Source organism: Mytilus trossulus, chromosome 12 (genome assembly GCF_036588685.1).
Source record: "Mytilus trossulus isolate FHL-02 chromosome 12, PNRI_Mtr1.1.1.hap1, whole genome shotgun sequence".
In the NCBI taxonomy this organism is placed as follows: domain Eukaryota; kingdom Metazoa; phylum Mollusca; class Bivalvia; order Mytilida; family Mytilidae; genus Mytilus; species Mytilus trossulus.
In genome coordinates, this window is record NC_086384.1 from 24,350,610 (window position 1) to 24,362,989 (window position 12,380).

Genomic DNA, 12,380 nt, shown 5'->3' on the forward strand with positions numbered 1-12,380 from the left:
AAGACACTGGATATATGTTCCACTTCCTCTTTTCTCTATTATTGCATCACATGTCAATTAATTAATATGATTGTCTTGCAATGGATTATGCTTCATCTCCATCAACATACTAGTAACATGTTTACGGTCACAAAAACTCCAAATTATACGTATATGTATGGATTCGTAAGAATGGATAGTTGTCATCCATTCGAAACTTTAATCGCTTTATCACATATTGGTCAAATGTTAGGAATGGCATATCATCAGTAAAATTTTGAAAATGTGGTATATATATATAATTGCCTATGATATAAAAAGAAGATGTGGTATGATTGCCAATGAGACAACTATCCACAAAAGACCAAAATGACACAAACATTAACAACTATAGGTCATCGTACGGCCTTCAACAATGAGCAAAGCCAATACCGCATAGTCAGCTATAAAAGGCCTCGATAAGACAATGTAAAACAATTCAAACGAGAAAACTAACGTCCTTATTAATGTACAAAAATTTAACGAAAAACAAATATGTAACACATAAACAAACGACAACCACTGAATTACAGGCTCCTGACTTGGGACAGGCACATACATACATAATATGGCGGGGTTAAACATGTTAGCGGTATCCCAACCCTCCCCCTCACCTGGGACAGTGGTATAACAGTACAGTACAACATAAAAACGAACTATAAAAATCAGTTGAAAAAGGCTTTACTCATCAGATAGACAAAAAATACCAGTAAACGTGGCCGGGTAGACAACTTTCAACAAATGGCCGAATGACGCAAATGTAATGTAAGCAACTGCAGGTAATCGTGTGGCATTCAACAATGAGCTAAACTTACATTGTATATACTAGTAATCTATAATAGGCCCCAGCATTGCAAAATTTTTACCAAAAAAATCCCCGATTTATGAAGAAAACTAACCTAAAGAATAAAAGGCTGCACTCAAAGACAATCCATAAATTACAGGCTCATGACTTAGCTACGGGGCGCCGAATGGGACTCTTGTGGTTTTGTACAAAATTCAATTCTGTCATAACAAAATCATTTTTGTCTTACAAAACTATGTGCTACAGACTTGTTTTGTGAGAACTTCAATTTTGTGATGACAAAATTCATTTGTGTAGACAAAATTCATTTTTGTCATGACAAAATTCATTTTTGTAGACAAAATTCATATTTGTCATGACAAAAGTCAATTTTGTCTTAAAGGTATGCAAATATAAACATATTTGCATACAAAATTGACTTTTGTTACCTGATATGGAAATTAAATCACAAAAGTCAATTGTGTACGGTAAGATTCAATTTTGTGAGTCAAAATTGACTTTTGTGAAACAAAATTAACTTTTGTGAGACAAAATTGACTTTTGTGAGACAAAATTGACTTTTGTGAGACAAAATTGACTTTTGTGAGACAAAATTGACTTTTGTGAGACACGATTCAATTTTGTCATTTTTGTTGAGACAAAATTCAATTTTGTCATTTTTGTTGAGACAAAAGTCAATTTTGTTAATTTTGTTGAGACAAAAGTCAATTTTGTAAATTTTGTTGAGACAAAAGTCAATTTTGTTAATTTTGTTGAGACAAAAGTCAATTTTGTCAATTTTGTTGAGACAAAAGTCAATTTTGTCAATTTTGTTGAGACAAAAGTCAATTTTGTCAATTTTGTTGAGACAAAAGTCAATTTTGTGACGACAAAATTCATTTTTGTGATGACAAAATTGACTTTCGTGAGACAAAATTGACTTTCGTGAGACAAAAATCAATTTTGTTGAGACAAAATTCAATTTTGTTAATTTTGTTGAGACAAAATTCAATTTTGTTAATTTTGTTGAGACAAAATTCAATTTTGTTAATTTTGTTAAGACAAAATTCAATTTTGTCAATTTTGTTGAGACAAAATTCATTTTTTTCGATTTTGTTGAGACAAAATTCAATTTTGTCAATTTTGTTGAGACAAAATTCAATTTTGTCAATTTTGTTGAGACAAAAGTCAATTTTGTGTAACAAAAGTCAATTTTGTGTAACAAAAGTCAATTTTGTGTAACAAAAGTCAATGTTGTGTAACAAAAGTTATTTTTGTGTAACAAAAGTCAATTTTGTGTAACAAAAGTCAATTTTGTGTAACAAAAGTCGATTTTGTATGCAAATTAGTTCACAGAAACCAAACTAAACTTATTTAAATACAAAATTGACTTTTGTCGCTCAATTTTCAAATTAGGTAACAAAAGTCAAGTCTGTGTAACAAAAATGAATTTTGTCATGACAAAAATGAATTTTGTCATGACAAAAGTGACTTTTGTCCGCTGATAGATAATTTTGTATGACAAAATTTCAAATTTGTAGTATGATACAAATTTTGTTAAACTGAACTCATTTTTGTTGAACAAAAGTCACTTTTGTCCGTACAAAATTGAATTTTGAGTACAAAACCACAAGAGTCCCATTCGGCGCCCCGTATTAGCTATAGAATAGACATATATAGGATGTGGTGGTGTTGTGACAGAATAGACATATAAAGGATGTGGCGGTGTTGTGACAGAATAGACATATATAGGATGTGGCGGTGTTGTGACATAATAGACATATATAGGATGTGACGGTATTGTGACAGAATAGACATATATAGATGTGGCGGTGTTGTGACAGAATAGACATATATAGGATGTGGTGGTGTTGTGACAGAATGGACATATATATAGGATGTGGCGTTGTTGTGACAGAATATACATATATAGAATGTGGCGGTGTTGTGACAGAATAGACATATATTGGATGTGGCGGTGTTGTGACAGAATAGACATATATAGGATGTGGCGGTGTTGTGACAGAATAGACATATATATAGGATGTGGCGGTGTTGTGACAGAATAGACATATATAGAATGTGGCGGTGTTGTGACAGAATAGACATATATATATATAGGATGTGGCGGTGTTGTGACAGAATAGACATATATAGGATGTAGCGGTGTTGTGACAGAATAGAAATATATAGGATGTGGCGGTGTTGTGACAGAATAGACATATATAGGATGTGGCGGTGTTTTGACAGAATAGACATATATAGGATGTGGCGGTGTTGTGACATAATAGACATATATAGGATGTGGCGGTGTTGTGACAGAATAGACATATATAGGATGTGGCGGTGTTGTGACAGAATAGACATATATATAGGATATGGCGGTGTTGTGACAGAATAGACATATATATAGGATGTGGCGGTGTTATGACAGAATAGACATATATAGGATGTGGCGGTGTTGTGACAAGTGGTTTTGCAAGCTACTACTTTGCTTAACTAGGGACAGTAGTGTTTCAGCACAACATAAGAATAAAAAGTATAACCTTGTTGAAAAGGCCCTATTTCTTTTGTTTTAAATATAGATTAGACCATTGGTTTACATTGTGACTTGGATGGAGAGTTGTCTCATTGACAATTAAGGATCATTATAAAAAAAAACATGCAAAACTATGTGTTTGGTCTTTTTAAGTCAGACATGAAAATATATCAAAATAACACTTGCATATGTTAGATATGAATGTTTTGTGGTACACTAATATATATACAGTTTATAGTATGAGATGTTACAAAAACATCCTTCGGTACAGCCAGAATTAACTGTTATTTTTTACTATAAATCCTTTTTTTTTGTTATTAGGATTTATCACTTTTTATTGCAATTTGATACATGTCATACATACAAACATGTTTTAATGATTGGGATAAAAAAAAATCATCAAAAGAAAAAGTTTAATTTTTGTTATAACCAAATAAAAAGACAAATTGGTAGGGTAAGAAATTTGAATGTTTTATGATAATGACCCCTTATACCACATCTTCTTATTTCTATGTCTCATGTTTTCAAGTTTAGAATATCACCATGCAGTCCACAACTATGGATTAAGTATAAAAATGTCATACGTAGTCTGAGAAAATATGACCTTTGGTATACCGAAATATAGTATTGACATGCATGCAGACATTTTTTTTCTATAATTCAACTTACCGTTTTTAAATCAAACATCTTGTATTATTTTAATTTTAGTTTCTTGTGTACCATTTGGAAATTAGTATGGCGTTCATTATCACTGAACTAGTATATATTTGTTTAGGGGCCAGCTGAAGGACGCCTCCGGGTGCGGGATTTCTCGCTACATTGAAGACAAAAGACAAACAGATACATAATAGTACACAAGAAACAACATAGAAAACTAAAGACTGAGCTACACAAACCCCACCAAAAACTGGGGGTGATCATCTCAGGTGCTTCGAAAGGGTAAGCAGATTCGCTCCACATGTGGCATCCGTCATGTTGCTCATGCTATAATTGTTTGCGTCTCTGTTTTGTCACATTGTCCTTTGATTTTTTTTAAATGCATCGTTCCTACGGGGCGCCGAATGGGACTCTTGTGGTTTTGTACTCAATTTTGTACGAACAAAAATGAGTTCAGTTTAACAAAATTTGTATCATACTACGAATTTAAAATTTTGTTATACAAAATTATCTTTCAGCGGACAAAAGTCACTTTTGTCTTGACAAAATTCATTTTTGTTACACAGACTTGACTTTTGTTACCTAATTTGAAAATTGGGCGACAAAAGTCAATTTTGTATTCAAATTAGTTTAGTTTGGTTTCTGTGAAATTAACAAAATTGACTTTTGTCTCAACAAAATTGACAAAATTGAATTTTGTCTCAACAAAATTGACAAAATTGATTTTTGTCTCACGAAGGTCAATTTTGTCTCACGAAAGTCAATTTTGTCGTCACAAAAATGAATTTTGTCGTCACAAAATTGAATTTTGTCTCAACAAAATTGACAAAATTGACTTTTGTCTCAACAAAATTGACAAAATTGACTTTCGTCTCAACAAAATTAACAAAATTGACTTTTGTCTCAACAAAATTAACAAAATTGACTTTTGTCTCAACAAAATTAACAAAATTGACTTTTGTCTCAACAAAATTGACAAAATTGATTTTTGTCTCAACAAAATTGACTTTTGTCTCAACAAAATTGACTTTTGTCTCAACAAAATTGACAAAAGTCAATTTTGTCTCACAAAAGTCAATTTTGTTTCACAAAAGTTAATTTTGTCTCACAAAAGTCAATTTTGCCTCACAAAATTGAATCTTACCTCACACAATTGACTTTTGTGATTTAATTTCCATATCAGGTAACAAAAGTCAATTTTGTATGCAAATATGTTTATAAATATGTTTATATTTGCATACCTTTTAGACAAAATTGACCTTTGTCATGACAAATATGACTTTTGTCTACAAAAATGAATTTTGTCTACTCAAATGAATTTTGTCATCACAAAATTGAAGTTCTCACAAAACAAGTCTGTAGCACATAGTTTTGTAAGACAAAAATGATTTTGTTATGACAGAATTGAATTTTGTACAAAACCACAAGAGTCCCATTCGGCGCCCCGTTACGTTCCATGTTGTTATAAAAACGAAACAGAAGAGATAATCAACGTTGCATTTATAATAATAGCAGCAAACGAGTAACATAATACCACAGGCACTTGTCTCAACAAAAAAAATCCTATATACCTTAATATAACATATATTAAGGTATATGATAGGAAATCATTTTTTCTGAGAAGTTCACCTGTGCATAATACATCTAATAGCCACCAACGACAACCACGAAATACATTCTTCAGGAAGACGTTTTTGGACGTTATAGCCTATAGAAGCATACCGATCAGTAACTTAAAGGCAGTTGATATCATGCGGAAATATCACTAGACAGTAGTAACTGTTTCATTGGAAAACCAAAAAAAAGCAGAATCTTTCAGTATATATTAGGATTAAGTGATACTGAAAAGTCTTATTGTAAATTTTATTTTGAAATAAAGGAGCTAATTGGGTTGAGAAACTGGGATTCGAATGTATGCAACATAATGCAGCCAAACACAGCTATTCACTAACCAAGTGAAGATATATAAATATGCTTTACTGAACTACAATCCGGATTTCAAACTTATCCGTATTCGCATTTGTTTCTGGTATTTTTCCCTTCCCTTTTGGGATACTTTGTTGTTATATTTTTAGTCAACAACAAATTTTTGAATCAAGAATAATTTTCCTTTGAATGTCTTTGAAAGTTTCGTTTTGAATATATTTTTTAATAAAATTAACAAAACATTTCATATCTTATTCGATGATATAACCAAATAAAATATATACTTTCCTTCATTCTGTGTAGTATCCCTGTAATGGCTGAAACCAAAACATTCGAAAATCAAGAAAAAACTGCGATCAACATGCCTGGCAATTTGCCACTTTATGGCAGTCAAAAAATTGACACCGAAAAACAGCGGTTTCCGCACTGCATTGTCTGGACACCCTTACCATGTATTACGTAAGCTTCATTGTAATTTTCGTTTTACACTCACTATAAAAAGGGGGGTGTCTGTTAACCCTCTTGCTGCCGGAGGGTGTGTCCAAACCTGCAGTGCCGGAGGGACACATATGTCCATGGATAAATTTATGCAAGCTTCTCATCAATGCTGTATCTCTTTCAATTAAAATACAGAAGATTAAACAGGGATATGTTTTTCTTGAATGGGTCCCAAATGTAGTGGTCATTATGTCGTGACGTCATATATCGAATGACGTCCTTGTTTGGCATGTAACGTCAGGGACGTTGAGCTGTCGTATTTTCCGGCATATGAAATGCAATCTTGAAAAACGGACGGCAGCAAGAGGGTTAAAGCAAACATTAAATGTATATCTAGATGTATATGTATCATCATAGTATGTGGTTGGGTTTTTTTTCCGATGAGCTACTTCAAACTGACTGAGTGGTCCAAGCAGCTCATCACCATGATCACCAGCCTGTCAGCTTTGAAGTTTTGAGCAGTTGAATTCAAACTGCCAAAAAGGTGAAAGGTGGTTTGACTCCAATAATTATTGACAAGTGTTGCTACATGTAGTTTACATTTTACCTGAAGAAATCCTGTGTTCCTCTTCATATACAGGATCTCTGGCTTCTTGTGCCACCTTAAACTGATTTTTATTGAAAAAGGCATAAGCGCCAACAAACAAACTTTTAAATGATGTTTTTACACATGTACAAACTGTATATGTATGGGTTTTAATTAATTGTTGAGATGGAAGGCTTTATGGTCATGATAGTGGTCTATGAATGATACCACAATATTATAATTTACCCAATCTGATGTCATTATGTACATGTACATGAATATAAAAGCATGTTAGATTCAGACCTAACTTATGTTTAACAATAATATGAGCAAAATGATGAGGCAGGCCATAACCTGTGAATGGGGACGAAGTCTGTTTGCATTATTTTTTTTAATATTCAAACATCATGAACATATTGATAAAAGAAACAGAAATACTGTAACGTTCCCGATTTTGGTTTAGTTGTTAGGGATTTAGCTGTGACTTTCTTAAAGTAATGACGTCATATTCAATGTAAACAAAAGAAACGCTTTCATCAGGTAACGTTTTTTTCATATCAAACAATTAATTCAAAATGAATTTGTATTGAGTTCCATTCTTATATTTTACTAGACTGATAAATATATGTTTCATTCAAAGTCTCATTCAAACAAGACTGGAAAAGGAAGTAGATTTCTGCATGAATGTGGGAAAAACTGGAACAGGAAGTACATCTGAAAAAAAAGTTAACGATTTTGAGTTCATTAGTAGAATGAAAAATTCAGGAAATTTTTCCAATTTTTTTTTTTGATTTTTTTTTTATTTTTCTACCATAATTGGGGGCTTTGTCCCATATAAAATATTGAAAATGTTTGTATTACATTTGTAAAATTATTATTCTCTTTATTTCAGATGGCTGTTTCCAATTATCGGACATATGGGTATATGTACAAGTGCAGGTGTTATAAGAGACTTTGCTGGTCCTTATTTTGTCTCGGTAAATTTTTCAATGAGCTTAAAAAATCAAGAAATGTGTCCTAATGTGACCTTAAACTAAACATTTTAAACAAAAATATTACTTATACTTTTCACTTCAAAATACCAACTGTTGGTTGAAGAAACTGCAATTGAAAGGAAATTGTAGATATAAAAAAAAAACTAATATTCAAATTTCAATAGGTTACTCACATGTTATTGAAAATCAATTTTGTTTCCATATGATATTAGAATATTTAATTGTTTCAAAATATTATGTATCTCTGTAATTGATATGTAAAAGATTATTTTATTATTTTTCTTTATTTTTAGGAAGATGACATGGCTTTTGGAAACCCTGTAAAGTAAGTATTGAGCTTAGTGAAAGTGAATTTTACATTATTTTTTCTTACTGAGAAGTCAATAATACATGTAATAGTAATTGCCCTAAATATTGTTATTATACAATTTCATATAAGAAGCTGTAACACATTTCAGGAAAGCTCTGTTATGTCATATAATGACACATGAAATTAAATATGCCTAATAGGTAAGGAAAGGTTCTGGATTTACATTTCTCTAATTCTTCGTCAATTTATCTTTCTGAACCCATTGTATAAAAAAAAATTAATCAACGTGTGGTTCGTTTGATCTCAGTTCTTCATTGGTTAAAATCTGATTATGATGTCAAATTTTCTTGCTTTCCTCTGAATTTCCTATTGTAACGGCATGAAAAAAGGCGACCATGTCTGATGACGTCACATAGAAAGAACACATCTTTTTGCAGATCTTTCAAAAAGAAGGAATACATTTGCCTGCATATATATTGTTTGGATATCATTAGAGAAACAGATTCTACCATCAAATCTCGTATAATACGATATTTATCCACTCTAGACAGTTAAATTTTAAATATTTAAAAGGCTCAGCGAGACTCTCGTTTAAAATTTAAAAATTTAACTGTCTTGAGTGGATAAATATTGTATCACACTAGATGCAGTGGTAAAATCTATATGTATAATTCACCTCTTGGTGTTTGTTTAAAAGATTTTTTATATCTCTCTTTCTTGTTCTTCAAAGATTAAACATTATGCTAAAGTTTTAGTAGTATTTCTTTAAATTATGAACAAATAAGTATTAAGCAAGACTGAAGTTTAAAATAGAAAAATAATTAAAAGATATGACTATTTTTAAATTATTTTTTATCAGATATTGGCAGCTAGACTTGGATAAAGTAAACAAAGGTAAAGAAGCTTGGGATCGTGGTGTGATGGACTCTTGTGAAGAGTATAAACACAGGATGGTAGGTGTTATAACTTACCTAATCTCTAAAGTTATAAATACTGTAAATTAATAAAATATTTATTACCAGATTACTGCTTTTTTGTCATTTTATACTAAATGCTATTTTAATTTTTGCAATATTTAGAAAAATCCTGTTTAATTCATAGCAAAATTTTTTAAAATGCAGGTTTGAGCTATTGCGATTCCCTTTTGCATTTATCGCAATAATAAAAACATGGCAATAATGTCTGAATTCACAGTACTCCATTATTTTGGTTGGTTGTTTTCTCGTTTATGTATTTTTATTTCTATCTTTCTTTTTTATAAAAGTTCAGAATAACTTGTTTTGTTTAGAATATTAGAAAATTAAAATGTTGAAATACATCACTTACAATTTCATGAATTAAGGAAATTATCAAATTAACCTTAAAGTGAAGTGTCTCAGAATTCTGTTTATATAGTGGATTGCATGAATGTTAACAGTGTTACAGATAATTTAGTGGACATAAAATCATCATATTTTTCAATGGCTTTGTGTATACTGAATTTGTGATTTTTTCATCATATCTGAAAAAAAAATTCAATATTGAAAATGTTAAATGGAATAATAATCAACCACTCTTTTATAGATGAAAGTCTTTAATCATTGTTAATTAAAGTAATATGTTAAGATCCATAGGTTTACCTTTAAGACTGGTCTATTTGTATCATTACGGTTGAACTGGTTAAACATTTAAACACAGTTTAAAAACAACTGGCAAACTAACAAGCATTTGCATTAGAAGTTAAAATAGACTGAAAATAGCCAATTTGTACTATAAAAAAGAAGATGTGGTATGTCCTGTTTGTACTGTATGGTTAAGCAGCAGTTCACACTTTAGTGAACATTTTTTTATTTGAATTGATACCAAATTTTGCAATTACACAATTTGTTATGGAATAAGTACGGCCTTTTATCATCTCATTTATCATGTTTATTGGTTATATCTGAAAATCAATCACTTACTTTTTTTCTTTTTCAGCATAATTTATTTTGTGACAATTGCCATTCCCACGTTGCCATGGCACTGAACACAATGAAATACAATGGTAAAACATCGTTCAATATGGTCAACCTTTGTTTTTATATGTTACTGTATGGAAAATACACAAAGTAAGTTTTATTATTTTTATTACAATATTATGCAAAGGAATTATTGATTATAGAATATGTAGGACAGTCACTTGTTGTAAGTTGGACAGTCACTTGTTGTAAGTTGGACAGTCACTTGTTGTAAGTTGGACAGTCACTTGTTGTAAGATGGACAGTCACTTACTTGTTGTATGTTGTACAATCACTTACTTGTTGTACATTGTACAGTCACTTACTTGTTGTAAGTTGGCAAGTCTCATAAATACATTTATGAATATATTCTGCAGATGTCAATGAGGGCTACTTACATAATGATATAATTTGTAAGCTTTAACACTGTCTTGAATCATGTGTTTTGGACTTTTGGTGTTGTAATTCCCACATTTTTGAGAGAAAACAAAAGTCACAACTGGAAATACTGCCTAAGTATTTAGTATTCAGACAAATATTCACTTATATATATATAATTAGTTTCTCTAACTATGAACAACAAATTTATTTTGTAAAAAAGTATTTCTGTACTTCTAACAACAAAATTATTATATTTAAAGTTACCTGTATATGTTATTTTACTGAACACCATTTTGTCATGGGTATCATTGTAAAAAGTTATCAATTATAGTTCAAAGTATGGCCTTCACCATTATAGTTCAAAGTATGGCCTTCACCATTATAGTTCAGAGTATGGCCTTCCCCATTATAGTTCAAAGTATGGCCTTCACCATCATAGTTCAAAGTATGGTCTTCACCATTATAGTTCAAAGTATGGCCTTCACCATTATAGTTCAAAGTATGGCCTTCACCATTATAGTTCAAAGTATGGCCTTCACCATTATAGTTCAAAGTATGGCCTTCAAAACAGAGTCTAGGCTCAAACCGAACAGCAAGCTTAAAAGGGCCCCAAAATGTGTGGAAAACAATTCCAACAGGAAAAAAACAATCGTCTAACCTATAAAAGAAATGAAAAAAAAACAACATCTATAAACCACACCAGCAAAAATCAACCACTGAACTTTGTAACAAGCTCCGGACTAAGATTATTATGGCCCATTTATGGATATTATGTTTTCTGGTCTGTGCGTCTGGCTATTCGTTCTATCATCTGTCTGTTTGGTCGTCTGTCCATTTGTCTGTCAGTGCAGATGGGGCATCTGTGTTCTTGGGACACATTCTTGTTTTATTTGCATATAGTCTCAGTATCAATTTGTTTCTACATGTTATTACTTTATTTTTATTTTTCAGTACTTGTGGATTTTTGAAGACCTGGTTACCATTCTTGATCTTTGTTGGCATAATATTGGCAGTTGTCTTGACAACATCATTGTAAACATTAAATCTCTTATTGTGAACGACTGTGATATTTTGTAGAAATATTTTTTTTACTTTTGTTTGAATGATATCCTGGTAATATACATGATGTCTGACTTAAATTTCGATTTAAAAAAATACTGTTTGATAATTTATAGAGAAACAGTAGACAATGAAATACATGGGGAAATAATTATATATGTATATATAAAAAGAGAGAGAGAAAAACATGATTACAATAAAATGTTGTATTTTTCTGTATACAATATTGCACTGGCAATTTTTAGAACCAAATTTATTTTTTATTTCTGTGTTGATATCGTTTTTAAACTGAATAATTTTTAAAAATCTAATTGCAAATTAAACAACTTTAAAATGACTTTATAGACCTCTTCTAGTGAGAATTTGGCTTTTGATTTTGAAAACACAATTGTTTTAACATTCTACTTTTTCATGAACAAAATAGTTATCTCCCTTGAGTTGCCATAATTTATAGTTCTGAAATTGATATTTATTAAATTTCTGAAGGGAGATGGTATTTTAAGTAGCTTATTTTTTCATGTTTTTTTATTTTGTTTTAATGTGTTTTATGTAGAAAATGTTTGTTCTATTGTTTTAATCATTTGTTAATTTTATACGTATTCATGCATCATTTTGTTATATAAAAATGTGTTGTCTATATTCAGTCATGAATTATATTTTTATTGCGAATGTAAATGAAACTCTTATAACCTTTTATTAAGAAAAAACTAC

The 12,380-nt window shown here is 30.8% G+C and overlaps 1 protein-coding gene across 1 annotated transcript; it reads left to right on the forward strand.

Moving 5' to 3' along the window:
• Positions 1 to 6,174: 6,174 nt before the first annotated feature.
• Positions 6,175 to 11,854, forward strand: LOC134692927 (transmembrane protein 222-like). The gene is made up of 6 exons (XM_063553567.1): positions 6,175 to 6,383; positions 7,841 to 7,925; positions 8,237 to 8,268; positions 9,113 to 9,206; positions 10,210 to 10,340; positions 11,562 to 11,854. The coding sequence occupies exons 1-6, from the start codon at positions 6,238 to 6,240 to the stop codon at positions 11,644 to 11,646; spliced, it is 573 nt and encodes a 190-aa protein (XP_063409637.1). The 5' UTR covers positions 6,175 to 6,237; the 3' UTR covers positions 11,647 to 11,854.
• Positions 11,855 to 12,380: the final 526 nt, after the last annotated feature.